This window comes from Macrobrachium rosenbergii, chromosome 9 (genome assembly GCF_040412425.1).
Source record: "Macrobrachium rosenbergii isolate ZJJX-2024 chromosome 9, ASM4041242v1, whole genome shotgun sequence".
NCBI classification, from domain to species: domain Eukaryota; kingdom Metazoa; phylum Arthropoda; class Malacostraca; order Decapoda; family Palaemonidae; genus Macrobrachium; species Macrobrachium rosenbergii.
This window is the reverse complement of record NC_089749.1, coordinates 24,847,662-24,874,004: the sequence shown is the minus strand read 5'-3', so window position 1 is coordinate 24,874,004 and position 26,343 is coordinate 24,847,662. Positions and strand designations below refer to the sequence as shown.

Here is a 26,343-nt window from a genome sequence, read left to right as displayed (position 1 = left end):
TGCAGTTGCAGTTCCCCTAGTGTTGCTTTATTGCATTTGCAACTTGCCAGATCAGCTATTAGCAAAGCTAAGCTGGGTACGAGACAATTACGAACCTTTTGTGTAAAACCAGCACACAGATCCAGAAAATTCCACGTAAGTAATGTGTTAATCTTAGCAAAACCTTTTTACAATCGTGACTGTTCCTAGGAATTAGAAATAGGGACGCATGTATTCACTGAGAGAAAAGAACCGCCGTATTAGATTCGTTAATGCATGCCTTTCAGGATAGGTAGTTAGGAAATAACCAGTGCTAACCATCCTTTGCTTCGAGGAATAGTGTGAAATTCCTGTGTTAAAATCCTTGCCATATTCTTGCTTCGAGGAATAGTGCAAAAGAAATTCCTCTATGATAACTTTTACTTCACATTTCGAATTAGCGAACTGTTATTTAGGCGCGAATAAAATTCCCGTGGGACACGACGAAGTCAGCTTGCATTGCTGAAAATTCTCTCAGTGTAGTTAGAATTCGAGTTAGGTGTTAGGAAAACGAAATTTAAACTCCGCTTATAGGGAAAATTACTAGGCCGTTGTACTGTTATCCTCTCAGACGACTGGGAAATTCCCGAAATCCCAGACGGTATATAAATATACGGGTTCATTCACACAGAATCTAAAAATACCTCCGGTGTTGGCCAGACGACCTGCACCCCCAACCCCCCCCATGCCCGCGTGTGTAGCATTTTTTTTTTTCCCATTCATTTCCCAGCATACATTTTTCTTTGGGTTTCCCGTTAGTAATTTCTAAGTCCTAAGGGACGAATCGTAATTCAAGTCCTAAGTGACTCCTAAAATTCTACGTCGCACGTGGCGAGAATTTCTCCAAATTCCAGTCCTCAGAGACTCTAAAATTCTACGTCGCACGTGGCGAGAATTTCTCCAAATTCCAGTCCTCAGAGACTCCTAAAATTCTACGTCGCACGTGGCGAGAATTTCTCCAAATTCCAGTCCTTAGAGACTCCTAAAATTCTATGTCGCACGTGGCGAGAATTTCTCCAAATTCCAGTCCTCAGAGACTCCTAAAATTCTATGTTGTACGTGGCGAGAATTTCTCCAAATTCCAGTCCTCAGAGACTCCTAAAATTCTACGTCGCACGTGGCGAGAATTTCTCCAAATTCCAGTCCTCAGAGACTCCTAAAATTCTACGTCGCACGTGGCGAGAATTCCTCCAAACCCCAGTCCTCAGAGACTCATACAAAAATTCTACGTCGCACGTGGCGAGAATTTTCCATTCCTGCGGGAACCCAGAATTAAGTCCTTTTGAGACATTATATAGTGTAGTTCACACACATCTAAGCCCTTACGGGACTGATCATTCTAGTTCGTTAGAACAACTCCTTAACTTCACGCTACAGCCGGCCAAGTCCGAGCGTGACAAAATCCAACTACGTCTTCCGAGACGCATATTAGAATTCGTTCGCCAAGAACAACCACGTCTTTCCAAGACACATCCAATTTTAACAAAAAGTCTCCTCAGACTTACTAATCAACTGTCTTATTCGGACAGATCCATTCTCCTGCAGTCTAAACAATTGAGCGTTTCAGATTCCTGCAATTGAGTCTTTTCAGACAACCTGAGTCTTTTCAGACATATCATATAACCATTATTTCAAAATGGCTAATACCAGAGCCCAACAAAACGAGGATTTCAAATTCTACATGTCCGCTGGGAAGGACATGGGACTATCGGGGCAAGATCTGAGAGCATGGGTTCAAGAGTGAGTGGACGATGCCAAGGCGGAGAGAGCAAGAGAACGTGAAGAGAGAGAGAGAGAACGAGTTGCCCAAGAGCAACGAGAGGCCAAAGAACGTGAGGAGAGAGAGAGGGCAAGAATTGCCCAAGAGCAGGAGAAGGAAAAAGAACGTGCAGAGAGAGAGAGGGAACGAATTGCCCAAGAGCAGGAGAGAGAGAGAGAACGAATCGCTCAAGAACAACGAGAGGAGAGAGAACGTGAGGAGAGAGAGAGAGACAGAATCGCCCAAGAGAAAAGGGAGGAACGAGAATGGGAAGATCGAGAGCGACAGCGCGCCCACGAGCTCCAGATGCTAGAACGACAGCCCGCCACCCCCCCGCCCCCTGCCGCGGGGATGAGTGCCCTCAGCCAAGCTCACTCGTTCATGCCAAAATGGACCGAGTCCGAACCCGAAGTATGGCTTGAAAGGGCCGAACGAGTCCTGGAGTGCTGCGATCTCTCCCCGCGGAACTCTCCCTTGTTCTCACTAAATTCCTGGGCGGAAAGGCCCTCGTTGCCTACCACGCCCTTCCCGCAGACGATCGGGAAACTGGGAAGCCAGACGCCAAGCAGTTACTGGCGTGACGAGATTACCCCGAGCGGTGGAGGAGACGTTGGAGAGAGCAGCCCAGAGAAGCAGGCCAGACTTGGTCCGATTGGGCGTACCATTCGAGCGGGCGTTGACAAAATGGCTCGATTCGAAGGAGCCACTAACACCGCCGAGGTACTCGAGCGGTTTAAATTCGAGCATTTCCTGCGCTCGCCCCTCCTGCCCTCGCCACCCATATAGTGGAAAAAGCCCCAGCAACACTCACCGAGTGTTGCCGAATAGCAGATATGTGGGAAACCCACCACCCTCAAGAAGGATCCATGGGGCGGAAGATAAATCCCCGTCCCCCTCGGAGGTTCAAATTCCCACAAAAATGGGAACTCGGCAAGCCCCTAACTTGCCATTATTGCAAGAAAACGGGCATTCCTCCGAACAGTGCCGGAACAAGAAACCGGCTCCTCTCTCTCCCGGAAAACCGACAAATAACACGCCTCGCCCCTCCACAGGGGCAGCGGAAAGACTTTAGCCAGACCTTTTTGCACGGCGTGCAAGGTCTATGGCCATTCTCCCGCATGGGCAAAATGCCCACGCAATAATAAAGTAAATACTCCCACCGTCGCCTTGGCCGTCACAGATCCCACATCATTAGGCCCTCCCGCCGAAGGGCCTGTATACGTGGCCCCTCCACGAGGTAGCGAGCCCGCGCGCCGAGTCACTGCATTCGAGGACTCGGGCGCACAAATCTCCCTCATCCGAAGGGACAGAGTTCCCTATGGAGCTATCATCAATAGACGAAAACTCGTCACGATCGAGGGAATAAATCAGTTTAAAATGATACTCCCCACGGTCCAATTGAGAGTCACAAGACCTCACCAATCCAAAATTTGCAATCTTGCAGTAGCAAGCCATCTCCCTGGAGGCTATGACGTCATCCTGGGACAGGACTTTCAGTCCCCACCGAAATCACGACAATCTAGGGGTCCCCATTCCCGAATCATTCCGCTGGCGCGAGTAATCCTCCCCGCTTCTCCCTCAGTCAAGACTGGCGCCCCTGGGTACCAGGAGGACGTGCAGTCCCCACCAGTGCCACCTGAGTACAATGTACAGTGGCCCCCTCGATCGGTTCCCGATCCAATTCCAGTGCCCGGCCCTGCCTCAGTGCCAGTGCCAGGGCCCCAATCAGATCTCCCTTCAAGAGATGCCAAATTCCTGCGGTGCCACTTGCATGCCCCGAGCAGGGCCAAGCTTCGTCCGTCCTGACCGACGAGCCCAAGAAACCTCTGATAGCGCCCTGACTCTGCCCTAGTGCCAGCGCCAGAGCGCTCGCCGATCCCCATTCACGGGATCCAACTCAGGACCCCCCTCTCTTCCCGGCCTGGCACCGCTACCAGCGTCGGTCAGAGAGACGGTTCCTCCCGACCACCGCTGAAGCTCCCCTGCAGGTGCGGCCTCGCAACCCGTGCCTGAGCTGGTCAACGTTACCTGCGAGCCGCTCACGCCACCCCCGACCGCCTCCTCTCTGCCTCAGCCCGTCGCCGACGCAATTGCAAGTCAGGATTCTGCCATATCTCACTTGGCCGATGAACTACAAGAGCCTCGACGGATCATGGTAGAACCCGCACGGAACACTCCTGCGTCAGCTGTCGCATCAGCAGGCCCAGGTGGTACTCCGTGCCGCCCTCTGGTCGCGGGCCCTCCGCTTCCCCGGCCGAGGACGACTGTCCCGTTGAGAAAGGCTCGAGGCGAAATTACCACGGGCGTGGGACATTCCAGGTAATTTACAAAGAGCTCTAGAGCTCCCATGGCACCTGTGCCACCATTTCATCTTTCGAAGGTCTTGGCACCCCTAATCCAGAAGGGGATGTCAGGCCCTCCTCTATCTTCCTCCGTTCCTCAGGAACTTCTATCTCTTATCACCTTCTATTTAATCTTCCCTTAAATTATCCCCACAAGAGGCAATTAAATACGGGATACCATTCCCCACACAATGTATAAATCATTAAGAATAACAGAGTGAGAAGTGGCACGCCCTTGCGCCCATACCTTGGCACCGGGCATGCGTGTCAGCCCCTCCTGAAGGAGTCGCGCCCTTCGGGTGCACTTTCCTCGCCCTGGGACTGAAGTGATAGTCCGGGCCGTAATTTATAGGCAAAGGACGATAAATTCCCGCCTAACACAATAAAACCCTCACTCTTTTTCCCTTAGCTCTTCTGCCAATATCATTTACTTTCTTTTAGTCATTTAGTTATCTTTATTTTAATGAATCGCGAGTCATAAAATCTTGCCCTTGTGATTTAAATGCCCCTTTCGTAAGCTCTGAGGGACGTGTCCCGCCTTTCATATGCGGTCAAGTTTTCATTCGTAACGTCTTGGTAATTTTCCTTTTGTTATTATTATCCCTTTTCCCCCTTCCATTCCTTCCAAGATCGCTGGTTGTCCTACCCCACATCTTTTGTCTGCTCGCCCCGTCATAACATTGAGTAGGCAGTAGACGCATAAAATTAGCGTAGTTTCGCACACGACTGTCAAATTCCCGGTGTGTGGGTCATCCCTCAGCTCGCGTTGAACGATAGCTGAGCAAAGCACGTTAAAACGAAGATAAATTATCAATGCGAATTTGTATAGTCATTACAATATGGTAAAAGGGGATGTCATTTACAAAAATAAACGCTGTTTTCCATTTACACAGCCTCTTCAAGGCAGATTGTACTAACCGCATGCATTTTATCTAAAATTAAGTAACCGTGTATTTTAATTCTTGAACAATAGCCTTTCTTTTCATTTGTTGGCCATAGCCTCATATACGTGGTCCTATAATCTTAATTAATTCACAATTGTTCGAGTCACATTATAAAGTTACCAGTGGGTAACCAAATCTAAAGTAATTATTCTTTTGCAAGTGTTTAAACCACTTTGCGTTCTGTTAACGAAAATTGTCCCAATGTATTATTAAAAGTAATGTCACAACTTCATAAAACCTTTAGTAGTAAAGTTCATTGCAAGGCAGAATGTAGAGTAACGTAAAGCACTTGCCGCTCATTCTTGAATATCGATGTACACACCCGAAGGAGGTATGTACATCATCTTGTATGGGGAGGTATTATGATTAGCAAGAATTCGCTAGCAAATTGCCTCCCCCCCCCTCCTTTGTTGTTGTTGGTTGTTCATTTACTGCCAGCCGGCCGATCGATAGACCATCTGTCTATCGACTTAAAAACAAGGGTTAAAAGATTAAAGGCGCTCCCATTTTTGATAAAGATCTTTCCTTCGAGGCAAAAGTAATCTAGCTTGGGTGTTTCTCCTACAGGCCAAAACCTCCCCTGCAGGCAGCAGGTGCAATGAGTCAAAACCTCTGTGTTGGGCGTGTACCCCTGCCCCATAGGGAGGGGATAAAAGCAAAACCCACGAGGTCTCCATGCACACGCGGGCTGGAAGATATGGAATGAAGATGTCCCCAACACCTGGCCCCATCGATGCCCTTGCATCCTAACCACGTGGCCCTTTCCAAAGTATACTTTTCCTCGTGCCCTTCGACCGTATTCCTCGAGCCCACACGCCATTGCTTGGAGTTTCGAGGAGTCCCCATCGCCTTGCCCCTTTACGGAAGCCCTTGCATCTCACCACGTGGAAGAAACTCACCCTCGGAAATCGCAAGTCATCCACGGACTGCCTTCTACGCGCCCTCGGAAAATCTGCTAAGGTAAAGTGCCCTGGAAGAGCCCCATTTCAGTCACGCTTTTGTCTCATAATATTTTCTTAAAGAGAAAGCCAGAAATCTCCCTTGTCTAATGTCCGTGCGCCTCTTGCATCGGCAGTATTAATTCTTTATTACTCCTTTGGCACCCTCAGTGCAGCTTCAAATTCATTATTCTTTTGTCTATTTTCATTACTGGCGTATAATGTGCATATCTCTCATTTCAGAGGGATCCTATCGTGGAAGCTTCTCGGACTGTGGCTGGAATTCCCCAGTTTCATTCAATCTACTGAGTTCCTCTTTCCCGTACTAATGTCATTTATGTAAATACACTACTTTAAATGTGCCCACGTGTTTTACGTAATATTTCCCTCAGTAACCAGAGCCCTATGCTCATATGAAATTCTCCTTTGTTTCCCTCTTTTTTTACGTTTTCCCGTACCCACGAAGTCAGAATCACAAGGCTAAATTACCTTAAATTGTTGCTACCTGTCTCACAGAGCATATTTCAAACTAAAACCACGGAAAAACGTAAAAATATATATATATATATATATATATATATATATATATATATATATATATATATATATATATATATATATATATATATATATATATACACACACATATACATACATATATACAGTATATATATATATATATATATATATATATATATATATATATATATATATATATATATATATATATATATATATATATATATATATAATGCATACACACATACATCACCCTTTATGAGGGTAGTGCTGTTAGTGCACCTCACACAGTGCATTGTAGGCATTACTTACGGTTCTTTGCAATGTCCCTTCGGCCTTTAGCTGCAACCCCTTTCATTCCTTTTACTGTACCTCCATTCATATTCTTTTATCTTGTTATCCATCAACTCCTAACAAGTGTTTCTTTGTGCAACAACTGTGAGGTATTCCTCTTGTTACAACTTTCAAACCCTTTACTCGCACATTTCCGTCAGCGCCGAATGACCTAATAGGTTCCAGCGCTTGGCCTTTTGCTGAAATTTTATATTTCTTTCCTCTATTTATACATCATTTATGAAATATGTGTTAGAAACCATATGTGCTACTAAGATTTAAAAGTAAATTTACTCAAACATCAGGGCTTCCTTTTCAATAATTATCTATGATTAAGGTGTTAATATTTCACATTTGAAAAGGAAAGCTTGTAGGAATGATCTGCTGCTCTAAAGGAAATCCCATTCCAAAACCTAATCACAGCTGTTACAGGCAATACTCCAATTTCTAAGAACCATGCTTAGAATTTTGGGCCAATTATGCGACAGCACAATACTCACTTCTTTTCATAAGTTAAGTATACCTTAGTTTAACCACATCACTGAGCTGATTAGCAGCTCTCATAGGGCTGGCCCGAAGGATTAGACTTATTTTACGTATCTAAGAACCAATTGGTTACCTAGCAAGGGGACCTACAGTTTATTGTGGAATCCGAACCACATTATACCGAGAAATGAATTTCTATCACCAAAAATAAATTCCTCTAATTCTTCATTGGCTGGCCGGAGACTCGAACTCGGGCCTAGCAGAGTGCTAGCCGAGAACTCTACCAACTCATCCAACGAGGAACTACTACTTTTCATATGAAATATAATTTTCTTATGGTACAGCACTGACCTAACTTTTCAGTGACGCCAAAGTCGGCGCTCCTAACTTACCTAGATCGTAGGGCATGTCAAACATTTCAACATCGGTCATCTCTCTCTTCTCGAAGTTCTTCTGCTGACCATACTTGATGTTGCTCCACTGGATCTCGACGTGTCCGTCTCTATCGGGACGGTTGTGCTCGTGGAAGAAACCGAGAGAGTGGAAGAGCTCGTGGTAGATGGTCCCTCGGTCCCACCACTTGACACAGAAGAGGCCCAAAGAGAGGACCTGCTCCCCGCCGACGCGGCCTATGTGGCTGTAGCACCTGGAAAACGGCAAGTTTTTTCTACTTACTGTATATTTTTTCTCAATCAGGTTCTAAAGCAAGATTAAGCCGCAGAATCGTGTTATTAATGTTCTCGTTTCATTTTTGTTCTTCCCTCTCACTATACAGAAGCCAGGCCTAAAACAAAACAAAATGAAGGTAATGATTTTGATTATCAACATGTATATAGAAAATGATGTCAATGTTAAGAAGTGAACCAAAAAGTTTTTAGTACTTAGGAGCAAGGTGGCAGTAAGCTATCAAAATTTTATCATTAAAAAACGGATGGTGAGAAGAATTCGCTGAATTTCAGGATGATTAAAGGTTCAGAATTATTCTTCTTTTTATTGGCCTTCATTTTATGCAGGCAGTCTTGCCTGGAAATAAACGAAGTTATTATTATTATTATTATTATTATTATTATTATTATTATTATTATTATTATTATTATTATTATTATTATTACAAGGACGAAGGATAGCCTTGCTAGGATAAGGGGAAAAAATTCACGAAAACGAAATGTTTAGTTGTTGGGGAATAAGCACAATAATTCTGTTCTTATTAGTTGTTATGTTCATTTTTTTCTCTCAAGTGCAGCTGTAAAAGGGAGGGAAATCGGAAAGCACAACAGGACGAACTGCCTTTGCTTTAAAAAATTTGAACGAGATAGAATACATTTACAAAACTGTATTGTTAAGGCTAAGGCAACTCGATGATTGAAGCCCGGGAGTGAGGTGACGGCGCGGCACTACAGAAAGGAAATCACAAGGGCGGGTTGGCATTCGCTGCAGGCGGGCGAAAGTTTCTCGAGGGCGCGCAGCAAACAAAAATACCTGACACGAATCTTATAACCAAATTTCAAATTTATGATTTCAAAACAATTATTCTGAACCAGTGATGCTGCCTGTGACATTTTCCAGAATGTTTCCAGTGCTTTATTCGGCGTGGTTCATTAAAACATTTTTTTCTTTCCTTTTTTTTTTACATTTTTTGCATAAAATCTCCTTAAAATGTCAAGTCTGCGAAGGTATAGGGATAACTAAATCTAACAGCCATGATAAATCGCTTCAAGATGTGCTGTAATCTTTAACCCTCAAGGTATATAGCAAGGCACTAGAAAGTCTCAGCAGATTTATACACAGGAAATCATTAAAGCATTTGATGATCCTTTCAAACGATAACACAATCTAATTCGATCTTTTCATGGAATCCACATTCGTTTCCCACTGCATAAAAAATTTTCATATTTCAATGTTGATATTTCAGTTCTTATGAAGAAATACTGTTTAAAATCTACTTTACTCAAAATAAGATATTTAATTAATTCTTTTATTTATCAAAGAATGTACTTACTAAATTTTAAAAATAATTCAATTAATAAAGACGGTAATGAAACAAGTCATGAAATAGATGTGATTAATCTAACGCTGCAAAAACTGCTTTATAGGAGAAATACAGCTCGCTCTGGAACAGCACTTATCACGATGAATATACACATGTCGAATACTAGTTTAAAACAGGTCTCCTGAACTAAGCACTACCTATGACTCGAGAAAGACGTACAACAATAATTGTTAAGCTATTACTTCACCCTCCTTCTGAATGAAGGCTGACTAAGTTAAATAAGTAGTTTAACCAGACCACTGAGCTGATTAACAGCTCTCCTAGGGTTGGCCCGAAGGATTAGACTTATTTTACGTGGCTAAGAACCAATTGGTTACCTAGCAACGGGACCTACAGCTTATTGTGGAATCCGAACCACATTATAGCGAGAAATGAATTTCTATCACCCGAAATAAATTCCTCTTATTCTTCATTGGCCGGTCGGAGATTCGAACTCACGGCCAACAGAGTGGTAGCTGAGAACGGAACCAAGGCTAACTGTGCAGATATTATAAATAAAAATGTCTGCACACGTCTCATCAATAACACGACGACATCGCATAACTTCCAAATCCCACATGACCCCATTCCTCTTTCTCTTGGGCTCCCTGGGAATTAAGGCTCTACTGTTTTAACACTTCTGTCAGCCATCAAATCATGATGATTTTCTCTCTTCCTACTGTGAGCTTTGACTTATACTACTTGCCAGGTTGTCTCTCCTTCCTCTTATTCTACATGACCAAAACACCTAGAGCAATCTATATGTCTACTTAAGGTTACCATTTTGGCATCATCTCTCTCTCTCTCTCTCACATATTCTACGGATAGAATCGCGGCAGTTACTGCGACTTTTTTTTAATTAATATTTAGCACCCATACTACATTTCAAGAAAGAGCATGCGAATTAGCTCGACAATACATATATACATACATAAGAATTCTCACGTTTCCTTATTTCCTCATTTTACTGCAGAGTTTCGGCTAAATTCCTTGACTCAATTCTATGACTCGTATGTTTCTCTTTTCTATTTACTGTTATTTGTCACATGAACACATCTACTTAAGCTTTCTTCCTTCCATTTACCTTAATAACATAATTCTTAATAACATCCACTTCCAGCTTTCTAACACTACAAATTAGCAGAATCTTTTTCTTAACATTTTTCCTTATTATTGGTAACATTAATTTTCCGCACTCTAATATTGCAAAATCTTTCACTGTTATCAGTCGTTTCACATTCCACTCACAACTCCTCCGCTTATTTCCAAAGATTGTACTCCCTTCTCCTCTTATTATTATTATTATTATTACTATATACGTCGCAGGGGTGAACGTCGTTGAATCTTGAAGCGCGGCTCTTGGAAAACCAATGGAAATGGACAAGTTTTTAAACTTTCATGTGCTTGAAATCTTCCAGTAGAAATTCCTTACTTATCTTCATGCAATTCATTATTCACTGAGGAGCCTAGTTTACACTACCACATGCTCTGAACTATCATCCCAGTTGACTCCTAATTTGCTTCTTTCAGATATAGTTTCCTTGTCATATATGGTTCATGTCCGCAGAACATATACAGATCGTACGAGACGTACGTACAAACATATTTTGGTCCATTGTTTAACTTGCCTTTCTTTAGTTTTTCACTAAGTTCAGACTCTATGAGAACCTGTACTGGAAATCACAGATTCTACCTCATTAATTCTTTACCCGTCTAATGTTATTTCGTCCCTTAATGCAAACTGTGTCCTTACTTCTGTTTTTCCTAGATTTATTTTGAATATGCATCATCTGCATATCCAGTCTTTCAGGTTCCTGTCGTTACTCCAATCTAAACTTCTCTTCCATCTCCGACAACTTTTTTTTTTATTAAAAAATCTATCAGAAGGTCAAACATCGAAGGTGAAATCACATTCCATTGTAGCATCCGACAACTGCAAATTAACCCGACTAGACCCAATACATTACCTTTGCATTTACTTTATTCATGGATAGTGATCTGTGAATGCTGTCAATTGCCTCCTCTTAATCAATAAAGGCCATCAGAAGGGGTTTTTTTAAATTCCATACACTGCTGCACAGCAAGTATTAACACACAAACTTGATCTGAGCCACTCATTGTTCAGCTCTAAGCTTTTATACTAATTCTTTCTCAAGCCCAATGAGACTATGCATGCGGAATAACTTTATTATAATCTATAGTTACCATTACCAGTCAGGTCACCTTTCTTTGGCATCTTTGCTATGTCTTTCAATCCCAATCATCAGGATTTGTTTTCCTATCCCATATTCTGCAAAACAGTCTAGTTAGGCGTCATTTATATTCCAGCTATATATAATAACCTTTGCAGTGATTCCATCATAACTTGGCGTTTCCCATCTCCTAAGCGTTTTTTATCACTGATTCCACTACAAAATTGTGGCTTCACTCACAAGCACATTCATTCTTCGTCAGCTTCTGGTATTATCAATCTAATTATCGCATCCTATCTCGTAATCACCACCTCACAAACATGTCTCGCCCAGCGCTGTCTTTCTTCTTCTTCTGATCTTGTTGTTGACCCATACGTCCTTTGATAAGTACTGCCTTCAATTTATTTTCACTCATGGTTATTACATCTTTGATTCTGCGGACTACCCTAACACACATGCCACTCCCAGAATACATGGCTTTGTCAACATCATTAACCAATTTTGTCCATATTCTCTCTTAACTCTTCTTGATCTAAGTTTAACTCCACAATCTAGACTTGAGTAATTAGCATGTTCTTCTTGGTGGCGTTCATCTAGCATGTTCTTCTTGGTGGCGTTCATCTTCTCCCAAAAATTTGCCTACATATACGTTGTTTTTTGTCTGTTCTTTATTGTATCCCAGATCTCATCCGATATCAAAAGGTTTCCGTCTTGTTACCCCATACCCCAGCTAATTGATAAAAATTCTTGATATTAAACCAGTCTCACTGATTGTCTGCTCCCCCTCAGATACGGTTTTTAGAACTGAAAATCTATTTCGTCGTTCAACTGCAAAATCTTCTTGATGGTTATCTGTAAGAAGTTTCACTGTACCAAACTTGGTGTTCTCTCTCTCTCTCTCTCTCTCTTTCTCTCTCTCTCTCTCTCTCTCTCTCTCTCTCTCTCTCTCTCTCTCTCTCTCACACACACATATATACAATACATATGTGTATGTATTATATAAACTCAAAATCAAAGTCACTGCATAAAAATTGATAACCAGAAAGTTTTTAACCATTCTTACGGTACACTGTGCACTTAATGGGCGAAGGCTGATTCGAACTACCTGTTCCTATCGAAGACAATATTGATGTAGTCGGGCTCCGAATGTCTTTCGACGAAAGCGACACACGACTGACTTTTAATGTCGTCCATAACTTGGCGGATGATGTAGCGTTGCAAAGGCAGGAAAACTGGAAATGATGAAAGAGAGAAAGAATAAATTTCCTTGATATACCAATAGATTGAATGGGTACATTAGTAAAATCGGGAATACATAAAAACTAAAAGGATTATTTGATAATCAATGGTTCTTTTAAAAAGAAATTAATGTCTTCCCACTACTGCGACTGAACATGTCTATCTATTTCTAAGTACTCTCGAATGATAAACTAAGAACCGAAAGCCGTTGTTTATGTTTATAAAAACTTAGGTTAAAACTCACTCTCTCTCTCTCTCTCTCTCTCTCTCTCTCTCTCTCTCTCTCTCTCTCTCTCTCTCTCTCTCTCTCTCTGACAGTTTAAGTTTAACGAAGGTAAAAGACGAAATTTACGGGTCAGAATATATGAGAAAACTTTGATGAAATAACTTTTGGCTAAAAAACAGTATCTGAACATTAAACACGATCATGACTAAATATAAACACCTTTACATAAGACTTAAAAGAATTTGAATTGAAGTTTAACCTACACTTCAGCAAACAGTCAAGCTCTCAAGGTCCCCTTGACAAACAAACAAAAAAGTTCGGATTCTACTGAGCGTAATGACTATGACATTGCTCAACTGAAAGGCATGCCTTTCCCGGGACCCCACACATGACCTCAAAAAAAAAGAAAGTGAAATCTCTCTCTCTCTCTCTCTCTCTCTCTCTCTCTCTCTCTCTCTCTCTCTCTCTTCGCCGCAGGTTATAGTTTCTAAGAGTGCACATCTTCCTTTCACGTTAGAGAGGATCATACAACACCTATATGGCAAGCTCGCGGAAACTTGAACACGTAGAAGTCGTCGAGCATATCTGACGTCCGAAAATATTCCTTATATATAATTTACTCTAACACACAAATTTACTTTTTAAGGCAATGTATGGAAAAATGATTAAGTTATAATTCATTTCAGTTTGACCAACAAAATGACCTTTTTTCTGCTAAGTTCAAGCGATCGATAAACGCTGCTTTTGCATATGACTGTTACAAGTAATAGGTAGAGATTAATTACCTGGATTTATTCATAGAGCTATCTACGCTCTTGAAACGAATGAATTTCTATCGGTGCACTGTCATGGGTAACATATTTACATAAATGACAAAGCAAGTCATCATAATCATTCGCCAGCTCCTGTTTTCACTTTAATTTGAAAGGGAACTTCAAAGTCCCACATGTATCAGGGGACACTGTAAATGAATCCGGAAAGGCGTGCGTGCATAAACAAAGTGCGCATGCACATACATACATAGAGATATATATATATATATATATATATATATATATATATATATATATATATATATATATATATATATATATATATATATATATAGTATATATATATATATATATATATATATATATATATTTATTTTTATTTGCAAAATATTTAACGCTACAAGAAATTCCAACTAACCTAAGTCGATGCAATGATACCATAAATCCAATATATATATATATATATATATATATATATATATATATATATATATATATATATATATATATATATATATATATATATACATATATACATGTGTGTGTGTGTGTGTGTGTGTGTGTGTGTATGTATATACTGTGTGTGTCTATATGCGTGTATATACACAGTACGTACATAATAAATTTTATATTTTATATATATACACAAGTGTGTGCGTGAGAGAGAGAGTCCCAGTGTTACCGATTATTCATTCCTACTCAAACCTTTCCGGGCAAATAACGTTTTCGCAGGCATGTGTGCCACGTAAGCCCAAGCTGACGCAATCAAGTCCCATCTGTTCCGCGAAAGTTTCATCTCTCATGCCAGAAAATCTAAATACATGCTATAAGGAGAAAACATAAGGCCTGACAAATGTGCTTAGGAAACGAAACGCACAACGCAAGCCTTCCCACTTCCACCCATTAACTATTCTTCGCCATTAGCTATGACGGTCAGTCATCTTCCTCTCCTAACCCAACATCAAGACGTTGCTTAACGAGAGCAACCTACAACCTATATTACTAAATGGAAGGGAGGATAACTCTCTCTCTCTCTCTCTCGTTGTCATTAGTGAGAAAACAAGTATCCGTTTCTCTGCATTACACGAACAAGTAAAGCTAGTAGCTGCGATACCATCATATACTGTACAAGATTAACTAAGATCACAAACAGCATACATCCAATAGTGCATGTTGTTCTGCGATAAACAACGTTAAACCCGCCATTTCATTAATCCGCTACTGGGTCACCTTCGTAATGGGTTTCTTTACAATCTACATGAATTACTATAACTTTTAATTGTGTAAGTCTTCCAAATACATTCAGCATACTGAATTCTTTGTTTTCATTCATCATATAGAAGTTTTTGTTTTGGTTCTTCCAACAAACAGTGTTCCATTTTGTCCTTTTGATTTTTACTTTCTAATCTTACTGACCCAAACTATCCTCAATGGAGCATTGTTTCTTGTCCAAAATAGGAAACTCTTATTGCATGGGAAAGGGTCAGCTTTACTCCTCATTGTGTTATACTCAGTAGTAGTACTGTAGTAGTAACTATCTTTGTTATACTCTATAAAATTATTATTATTGTAGTAGTAGTAGTAGTAGTATTTACTGATGCTGCGGTTTCTATATGCTACTCCGTGGATGGCTTCAACGCAACCTGCGTTCAGTGGACGGGAGCGAAGGGAAGATTTGTCATGATTAGCTTCTTCAAGGGAAGATTGCCCCGTGACACCTTTGTGATACCCACCTGCTGCTGAGAGAAAGTATTCGCTTTCTACCTCGTTAAGGGTCTGTTGTGATTACCTTCTCACTGCACAGGGCCGAGGTCTTACACTACAACTACCGTCTCTGTTTCTAGTTTCAAGTCTTTGCTCACTACTAAACAAATGATTATACGAACTTGATTACATGACGTATGAAATATAAATGTGAACTGGCCGAAATGTAAACAGATTATATAAATAATGAAGCTAAAACAAAAGAAGAAAGTTTCATCTTACGGCATACAGACTATTCAATATGTCATCATAAGACTTTAAAGAAGCGAAAACTTTGAGATAATTATGAAGAATATTGAAAGCATCTGAATGGCCGAAATAAAACTGCTCACATGGATTTCAAGAAAACTGACAGAGAAAAGGGGTGCCAGATGGAGCCAAAAGGGACCCTAAGACTTCTTCCAAAAATAGGCATCGAAATGGAATTCAATGAAAAGAGTCCTGCCGGAAATTTAAGTGCATTACGAAATATCATATATAATGCGAAAGTTTCTTGCCTAGAAAATTCTTCAATATGCGAAAGAATTTCCGAAGTCATGCCATGAAAAAAAATTATTTACAATACAATTCATAAATATATGCCTTGCAAGAAAATAAGTTCTATGCAGTTATACAGTTAGTTACATGCAAATGACTTGTGAACTTTAAACAAATAACAAGGGTTAGTTATACCCATGTATTTATTGTTCTCTTCTCCTTGTTCTTTTGGGGTGTGCTAGTAGTTATTTCAGGAAGCAAATGGAACTACCGAGTTAAAAGCAATAACACCACTCTTTTCCTTGCATGAACCATACTGTGGCCTTTCACTTAAAAAGCACGTCTCTAAATACTACTAAGAGAAATGTCATTCCTTTCAACATCCCACAAAAAGCCAATAAAATTGTATTAATTTGAAAACTAAAAAATATTTGATGATGGAGAGGACGAAAGACTGAGCAATGCAAGAAAATGATAGAGGAAAAAAATAATAACGAAGTAGCTACAATAACAACTCATTATTTGTGTACAATACAGCTGGCGATTATTACCTGAGAGAGAGAGAGAGAGAGAGAGAGAGAGAGAGAGAGAGAGAGAGAGAGAGAAGCAGCGGCTTTATAAATGTCACGAAGCGTATCACATTATGCATTCTGCCTGGGTTCTCATGAAGTGCGTCTGTATGCGCATTAATTACGTAAGTCATTAGCTCGTGTTACGTCAGACCCTGCGGCACACTAGCGGTTTTCCTACGGTAGGCTGGCAACAGAATCAAAACGATCAAGATGCTGAGGTTCCCTGTCTCTCCACAAGTGATCACCAACTTTCAGGATTAAACGAAGTGATTTTGAAGCGATGGAAGACTTAATTGTGAAATAGGTTTATTATTATTATTATTATTATTATTATTATTATTATTATTATTATTATTATTAAGCGGTTTTTAACTTTTCAGTTTAAATGAGAAAGGGAAACTAGAGCAAGGCAGAGTTGAAGAAGTTGGACAGTTCAGTATAAAGACCCAACAGAAATGGTGGAAAGTAAAAGGCAAGAGGCACTGCAACTTGAACCCTAGGAACCAGAATACAAACTTTTCTTCCTTCCTACACTGTTGTTCATGGCATCAAAAGGTGGCCTACGACAAAATACAAAACTGCTATTAAAGTCGTCTTGGTTGGCAGGTCTAGTCCAGAGTCCTATACTAGACCTCTCATCCTCTTCAACACCTTACCACATTCATTAGGAAAGCCCCGTAGGGGGTAGTGCCGTCAGTGCACCTCATGCGGTGCACTATAGGCATTAAGGTTCTTTGCAGCGTGCCTTCGGCTCCTAGCTGCAGCCCCTTTCGCTCCTTTTACTGTACCTCCTTCCATATTCTCTTTCTTCCCTCTTACTTTCCACCCTCTCCTATTACACCATTCAAACCTTTTACTGTCAATTTTCGTTTCAGTACTGAATGACCTCATCGGTCCCAGTGCTTGGCCTTTGGCCTAAAGTCTACATTCAATTCAACTCATTAGCCAAGGGCTCCTGCTGGCATAAGGCCAGTGCAATCTAGACCAACCAACCAACCGTTTGAAGAATGATTCAAGTTGAAGTTTCATGTTACTACATTGATCTAGACATACTCATTATAAAATATTTCAGCACATGAATAGAACGTTAAATTTAGCACTGAAATGTAAATTTTATTATGTGATAAATTCAGCAAATTAAAGTAATATTCGATACACGTTACTTTTGCCAGATAATGCACGTATTTTATAATTAGTTCCAAACTTGACTCACTTTCCATTCTTCCTTGCAAGCGCATCTCCCATTCTTACTAACTAAAGAAGTGCAGTTAAGATTTCCGGTCTTTGTTGGCATTCCCCCCACCCCTTCCTCCCCGAGGCTAAAGTGAGTGCTTCGTACGGCCCCTCTTCCTTTCATTTCTCTCAAGTCATGGCGTTGATCAAGACGACATGAATGCGAGGGTCTATTATCTTATCAACTGCAGTTCAGGTATTCCTATATTCATATTTCTTTAGTGGATAAAATCGAACAATCATCAACAATAAATAAAAAATTTTTGATAGGTAATCTTAATTAATTTTTCTTTTTGCAAAATTTTCTGTAATATAATTGCAATACTTACTGAATTCGGCCGAAAACTGGTAAGGAACGACACCACCTGGCCACAATCTGAAGTAATCCGAGACTGCGTTTTTATCTTGGGCGCCTCCCTTGGGAAAAAGATAAAAAATAAAAAGTAAATGAGTACACTTTAAATATTGCTTATCTCGCATAAAAACTAGCGTATCGAACAAAAGTCTTGGACACCCAAAAACTACGTCTGAAGTATATCGTAAAAAGAACTGTTATTCCCCCGTGGCATCATGCAGTTCCTAAGTGTTCTTACATGTTTTCCTTTTTACCTATCATCCTAATTCTTTTTGTTTGGAAGCAGGTTTTACATGAAGCTCCCAAATTAAGAACGGGTCAAGATACTGATGACAGAGTTAATTAAGAAAAAATTCTCTGAAGTGAAATCAGTCAGGGCTGCAAAAAGTTCGAGCACCGTACAGTGTTGGGCATCATTATTCATTAACCTCTGCGAATCAGATGCCAATGGGTGTAGCATTTAGTTTGGTAACTTTCACCACGCACATCAAATGGGCATTTTTCAGAATACGAGTCTGCTGACTGTGAGAGTAACAACCCATTAAACACAGTCCCCCGTTTGATATTTCTCTTTTATTTTCGTCTAATGTCACTGTTAGGTTGTTTTTGTATCAGTGAACTCATAAATTTCAGAATACTAGCAGGTAACGATAAATTATGCATAACATATGATAATTTATGAATAATTATGATAATGTTACAGACATTATTTGAAGGATAAACGATGATTTTTCACACATTGTATTTTTCTTGGAGTAATACGCAATATCGTCTGAAAAAGGCCGAAGCCCGTTCTCCCAAGTACCTTGTAAATGTTCTGTCACTTCAGACTAATCTGATGAGCGCTTCCCTTCAAAAGTGGAGCTTGTTAATAGCCTCTTGTTAAGGCCATTAACAGTCATGGTCTGCACTATGATGTTTGTGGCTGGTGCTTGGAACTGACTACAAAAGTTTTTCTTAGCTCTTACTCGAAACAAAATTCCCCTACATCAAAAAAAAAAACCAATGCAAATCGGATATGAAATGAAAGAATCACTAAAACTATAATTATATTTTTTGTCCGCGACAGAAATTAGCTACGAAAGATTGGCTGCGTAGGAACCAAAGAGGGTCTAAACGAGTCTGTAAAAATACCCTAACGAGTTTTTAAGGGAACCAAAGTTGATGTGAAGCTGCTGTCTTAAATCACGCCTCGAAGCAATAAGCTAAAAACCAAAACCAGAAACGAGAGTTGGTCGCCACTGCTATCCATTTTTTTTTATTTATTTATTTTATTTTTATTTTTTTGGCAGCTTCTCATCACGGCCTCCTCTTTCTCGCTTCGACATTTTATTGTTCTAGATAGAGCAACGGGTTCTCGTATGTCACAAATCTCTTCGAAGAGTCTTTCCTTCCTCTTACAATGTCACTTACAGGCTTTCAAACACTTAAGATCGCTAGGGTATGGCCAGGTAGAATTGGAATTGGAATATAAGATTTAGGCCCAAGGACCAAGCACTGGGACCGGTGGTCATTCAGCGCTGAAAAGGAAATTGAGAGTAAAATGGTGTTCAAGGTGTAACAGGAGGAAGACCTCGCAGTTACAATATGAAACAACTGTTAGGAGAGGGTGGAAGAAAGATCATATGAACGGAGGTACAGTAAAAGGAATAAAAGGAGCTGCAGCTAGGGGCCGAATGGACGCTGCAAAGAACCTTGAGCAATGTCATTTAAATCTTTCCTTTAACGGTAATCCCTGGTTTATGTATTGTTTCCGTTTTGGCTTCCCACACTGTCCTACCACAACGGCAGCTTGAGCGCCTAAGTTCTGGAAGTAGGTGACTGGTTTACAACTAAGCCAATAGAGTGACCGCTAACTTAAATGCTCCATATGCCGACCACTTGTTGCGGAAACAGAGGTTTGGCAGCGCAAGTAAAAAATTATGCCCCACTTCTTTGCTTTTACAAAAAAAAAAAAAAATTCTAATGAAAATGTCTAGTCAACGTCGCTTTGAAAATCATGGCTCTACTTTGGAAAACTTTCCCTAGAAAACACTCTGCTAAGCTCATACTTTTACCATAACAGAGACGTTTGTCAACACGGGAATTCACTGTTTAGGCCAACTCTAGCTACTTTATAGTTTGAAACTATAGTTTCCCGACTCATCTTACCTGTTTGATTCTTTGAAGATTAGGATTGGGCAGGATGTCCCCCTCCGGTAGCCCGGCCATTTCAATCGGATCTCGAACGAGTCCAGGGCTCCATTCAAACAGGAGCTGTGATTTCAATGCCGTCATATCTGATGGGAGATAACGCAGCTGGTGATAAAGGAGTGATGTAATGGTCAAAATTCCTCTATGTTCTCTTTCTCGCGATTATTTTATAAAAACTGTTAAGCAATATTGGACAATACAGACAACCACTTAAGTGACTGGCCATCTAGCAGATGGTATATATAAAATATTAAAATGCTAAAGAAATAGTGTTGGACACTTTCAACATTTTAACGCGAGTACATAAATTTCCAAGCACCGCCATTAAAATCTAAAGCAGAAATTGCACCCAAACCTAGCGAACGATAGCTATACAGCCCTTGGAGACAGATTTGCTAAAAATAAAAATAAATAAATAAATAAATAAATAAAAACTATAGTTAAGCATCTACAAACAGATTTGCTAAAAAAAAAAACTATAGTTAAGCATCTACAAACTCTACAAGCGAATAACATTCTAAACTGCACAAACAAGTTCCCCTAAGATAGTATATGAAAGATGCACAGATTCTATAATATACACACAAAATTATTACAGGAGCTGTAAAATTTGTACAATATACAAAATGATGTATGAACCGATGGAAAATTTATGTTAGTTATACTGCAACAGAAGTAACGTTAAATTCGGTCTACCTTATATATTAAGTGTGAAATCATACCTTAACTTTGTGTACTTTTAAACACAAAATAAAGAAAAAATTACTTTGCTTTGCCATCAAGTCTTTTCTTATCAATCTTGGTAAACATTTTAAGGTTACTGATGGTCATCTTTTGACTTGCTCGGGTTAAATGACTCTTGTATCTCTTAACATTTCTTGCGAATCATACTGAACTCGCGAAAAAATTCATAATTATAAATAGTCAGATGAAATTTCTGGCACAGCACTGGGAGATCCTTCGTGCTTCCATCTTTGAAACACTAGATTTTCATTGTGATAGAAAAATGTTTAAAGAATTTTATTGGAGAAGCTTACACATATTAATTATAAGTTTCTAAATATCCTCAGATTTACACTGAATGTTACAGTCAGATCTAATAATCCAATGTATGAATGTAATTAAGGGTCCCTAAGACAATAATCGTCAGCTATAAATTACGAACAATACTAACTACTTAGTGTAACCGGTTTATTAATTTTAATGTACGGGCTCTTATATCCATGGAAATTGTCTGATAACGGCAAGATGTTACTTAGGCAATTTCCTCTACTGTAACTATAACCGCCACCAAGGAGTACACGTAAATTAAATGAGCATACACTGGACGATGACGACAAGGGACAAAACATTAGACGAGATGAACCAGATTACCATAAGAAAAGCGAAGTAAACTAAACACAGGAAAAGCCCAGAAGTGTATGTCTCTGTGAGCAGTAGTCAGCTACGCCCTCTATTCCTCTAAGCTATGTTACTACATCAGGAGTTGTCATGTTCAGAAAGGATGTGGGTCTTCAGGTCTTACCCCTCAGGGAGGCTGGTAATGGAAGCATCGCAGGGCTCCAGTCGTCTCCTGCTGATTGAGGTGGAATGCCAATTTAAATATTAACACAGATTGAAAATAACATTCACAGGGCATGGAAAGTACTTTAATGGGTTGTTTGAAGAAATGTATCAGGCGTTTGTAGTCAGTATGGATACTCAAAGAATGCAAATTGTGACCCTGCATACAGGCAGCGTGTGTCATAGTAATAACTTGGTATATGAAAGAATGAGCGTATGTACACATACACCACACAAACAAACACACACAAAAACATATTAACATTAAGCACGGAAAAATCAGTGTAAATAAAAATCTGGGTTATAATGCAAACAACAAATTGAACCAACTTTAGTAAATCCAGGAAATTTGAAATAATTAAGAGCCATCGTATAAGAGAAATAAAAACAGGACAGATTCACATAGTCTCGCAATACACATTAGACGTGCATATACATATACATATACATTCCAAGAGGCATCCCGAGTTGACATGGACCAAAATGCATCCTCAAGTCCCAAAATACTTACATTTTAAGTTACTGGAAGATTTCAAAGTGAAAAAAAATTCAAAAAATATACATCCGTAAACTTAAAACGAAAACAAAGCTAAATAATGGCAGCCAAGATCTAACGAACCGGTTTGTTTCAAAATACTTCTTGAAAATTCTGGTTTGGATCTGGCGCTCTGAATGAACGAGGCCTTCTTTTTTGGCAAATGTTTGACATCACGGGAAAAAGTGGGGAAACTACTTCTCTAAATACGTACGGGACAGGAATACTTTTATATCACTTGCTCAGTATACATGCAAATACCAATGAATACAGAATATATTAAATAGCATTGATTACCAGAATACCTATTGTCTATCATCATACTACAACTAAAACTTTCAACCGTTACAGTAAACTTTTTCTATCTTCCTAATCCTCATTGCATCAAATATCTGCACAATACAATAGAATTTAATGCCAAAAAAACTTGATTCCTTTTCTCACAATGCGCCCGATATCTGCATAATCCAATAGAATTAAATTCCAATAAAAGATTGATTTCTTTAAAAGATGCATTCTTCACAATTATACATCACGCAAACAGTGTCCTGTGAACATATTATTTTTTGCTACTTTCAAAACCAGTCTCTCTTAAGTGTTGTGATTAATCCTTCGCGAACGCTTGCTGTGCGTGCTGCTTAACGCAAGAAATTATCAATTTTGAAAGAAAAAAAAGTCTCGTAGATAAGAGATTGCTGGTGAAAAATTTTTAACTTTTTTTTTTAAGTCATGTCGCAGCCGGTGCAATGACTGACGCCCAGCAAAAACAAAATGAAAGAAGTAGTGCTTGTCAGAACACGTTTTTTTTTTTTTTTTTTTTTTTTTTTTTTTTTTTTGAAGAATCGCATTAGTCGGAGTTTATTCAACTACATTTAGAGGCGAGCTGTACTTGAAGATTATAAATTTCATTTACCTATTCTTCTGAAAATTCTTACAATACATCGTCAAGTGTTTTCACTAGCGTTCATACTCAAGGTTTCAAGAATTACCTTTTTTTTTAAGAATATGCATCCCCACACAGGATCGTTGGATTACAACATATAGATGTAAAATGCAAGTGCGTTTATAAAATACTGTATAATAATGCTTTAGCTAATACAAGATACTGATAAAACATCTCAATACATTAAATAGAATGAAGCACCAAATCCAATAACGCCATGAATGCACATGGCGGGGACCCACTAAGTAGAGCCCCCAAAACTCGATTCGGTATTGTTTCCTTTTTTTACTTGCAAATTTTCGGGTAAAATCCCTGAAAACCTTTACATTTATTTCAGAGATGTTACAACGCGTCATGGAATGTACAGAAAATAACACAAAACAGTCATTATGTTTCAATGGAGTGGATAAAATAAAGTTTTGTAAAAGTGTCATCCGATGTAAATTAGTCGCATAATGCATTAACTTCGATATTTTTAATCCACACATACATATCTACACAGTATATATATATATATATATATATATATATATATATATATATATATATATATATATATATATATATATATATATATATATATATATATATATATATATATATATATATATATATATATATATATATATATATATATATATACAGTATATGCTGTATATATACATATATATATGTAAACACATTTACATACCAATATATAATGGTGGGTGTAGGCTCACATCAAACCAAGGACTTTATGAATACCAACCACTGATCTACATCTCATCATGCACACACACACACACACACACACACACACACACACATACATATATATATATATATATATATATATATATATATATATATATATATATATATATATATATATATATATATATTTATTTATTTATTACTCTCAAACCTCTTCTGTGAAAAGAAATAGCTTGAGTTGAAAAAAGTTACACACATATATATATATATATATTATTTATATACTGTGTATATATATACATATATATATATATATATATATATATATATATATATATATATATATATATATATATATATATATATATATATATATATATATATATATGCGTGTGTGTAACTTTTTGAACTCAAGCTATTTCTTTCACAGAAAAGGTTTCGAGAATAAATATATTTTACATTGAATTCAATCAGCAAAATCCGATTAAGCATTTATTATTTCACGTATTTAGAGGGAAATACTGCAGCACGTGCTGTTGTACTGAGAAGCCATGCTTGAAAACCTTTACTAAGTCATATAGTCATTCAAGTAGCTTATTCGTTTATAAGTCACGTTATCGTCAGACGATCCACAAATTTTCCTGTTCCAAAACTTGTAGACAAAGCCTAGTCCTCTGAACTTTCTAATAAAACAAGTTTCGGGCAACTAACATTCAGACTGCTATGGAGAAAAAAAAAGTTGGTAACGGACAGGCAGGTTATCGACGAGGAATAAAAACTGACTGTAAATTTCCCCCCAAAAAGGAACTCTCTCTCTCTCTCTCTCTCTCTCTCTCTCTCTCTCTCTGTGTGTGTGTGTGTGTGTTTATGGTCCTTAACTGCACTGAACTGAATACCAGTCTCATACCGCTGACTCTGCGTACCTAAAGACGACCGTGAAATTGAAAACTATTTTTTGAGCGGATGAACGTGGACTTAATTACTGTGGTTTCCAGAATACGTCAGCAAAAAAAAAGAAAAAACTCTAACCCCACACATGGTTCAATGAAATTAAAGGCATAGAAAGTGCTACTTATTGGTTTTATCTACAAATAAAAAATATAGTGCTGGGTTCCAAAGTTCTTGAAAACGTCACATACTTACATATTGCATACTCCATGCTTAAACACCCATACACATTTAAACATATATACATCCATACACACATTTTATATATATATATATATATATATATATATATATATATATATATATATATATATATATATATATATATATATATATCACTGATGGGAAATAAGCTATTACAGTTTGGGACGGGGTATTTGAAAATTAAAGTGAGTTGTGATATGCAATCAAATTGGTCTTGTTCATGAAACGGAAGCAACGTAGTATTAGCGATGGGAACCTCGCCTAGTGCTAATCGAAACCATTAAGAACTGTTTCTTTCAAATCCCATTTCAATAGTTTACTTCTCGATATGGAAACATTACATTCCGACACTTTGGAGTCTTTCTCTGGAGAAAATTCTAAATGGTTTTAATTTTTTTTTCTAAACCATTTTTGACGGTGAACAGGATTTCCAAATAGGGAGATAATTGGTAGTTTCCAATGAGAAAATCCTAAGATATACCCTTGTTATTCTCAAGGAAAAGAGTTCTTTGTTGCTATGGTTACTGTTAATGTTAGTAACGTATTAAAGAAAAAGTTATGTCTCTGAAATATCTTACGTACTGAAAATTAATATTAAACATGTGACACAACCAGAGAGTAGAATATTGTCATACTGAAGTCACTGCGTGCATCGGTGATGGCAATAACCTGCTAAATTTAATTATTAATACGTGCATGACAGGTTGTTGCAGCTAGCGAAATACAGGGGAACAGAATCTTATATCCACTTAATAATAATAATAATAATAATAATAATAATAATAATAATAATAATAATAATAATAATAATAATAATAATAATAATAATAATAATGACAGACCTGAGCGCGAGATGTTGAGCCCCGACACGTCGACATCATTGACAGTAGTCTTCATGATTTTGGGAAGAATGACACCAGTCACATTTCCGGTCCATCCTACCCACAACGATGCCCACAAGCAAAGCCATGCCCACGTGTACAGCTTGCAATGTCTCTGTAAGCAGAAAAAAGAGGAAATATCAGTCTTTTTGTGCGTGTTCGAACAAATATTACGGTTCAATAA

The 26,343-nt window shown here is 38.7% G+C and overlaps 1 protein-coding gene across 8 annotated transcripts in view; it reads right to left on the bottom strand.

Moving 5' to 3' along the window:
• The window catches only part of LOC136841606 (zinc metalloproteinase nas-4-like), a 129,253-nt gene that overhangs the window by 36,914 nt on the left and 65,996 nt on the right, over positions 1-26,343 (bottom strand). For 3 of the 8 annotated variants that reach the window (XM_067108677.1, XM_067108674.1, XM_067108679.1), the window contains exons 2-7: positions 26,121-26,274; positions 21,918-21,968; positions 20,351-20,478; positions 18,174-18,261; positions 12,666-12,792; positions 7,732-7,985 (exon numbers count right to left, since the gene is read on the bottom strand). In XM_067108677.1, the coding sequence (XP_066964778.1) occupies positions 7,732-7,985; positions 12,666-12,792; positions 18,174-18,261; positions 20,351-20,478; positions 21,918-21,968; positions 26,121-26,175 (703 nt within the window). In that variant the 5' untranslated portion in view covers positions 26,176-26,274. The remainder of the gene's footprint in view (positions 1-7,731; positions 7,986-12,665; positions 12,793-18,173; positions 18,262-20,350; positions 20,479-21,917; positions 21,969-26,120; positions 26,275-26,343) is intronic. The other 5 variants (XR_010854031.1, XM_067108678.1, XM_067108676.1 and 2 more) reach the window with 2 other exon arrangements.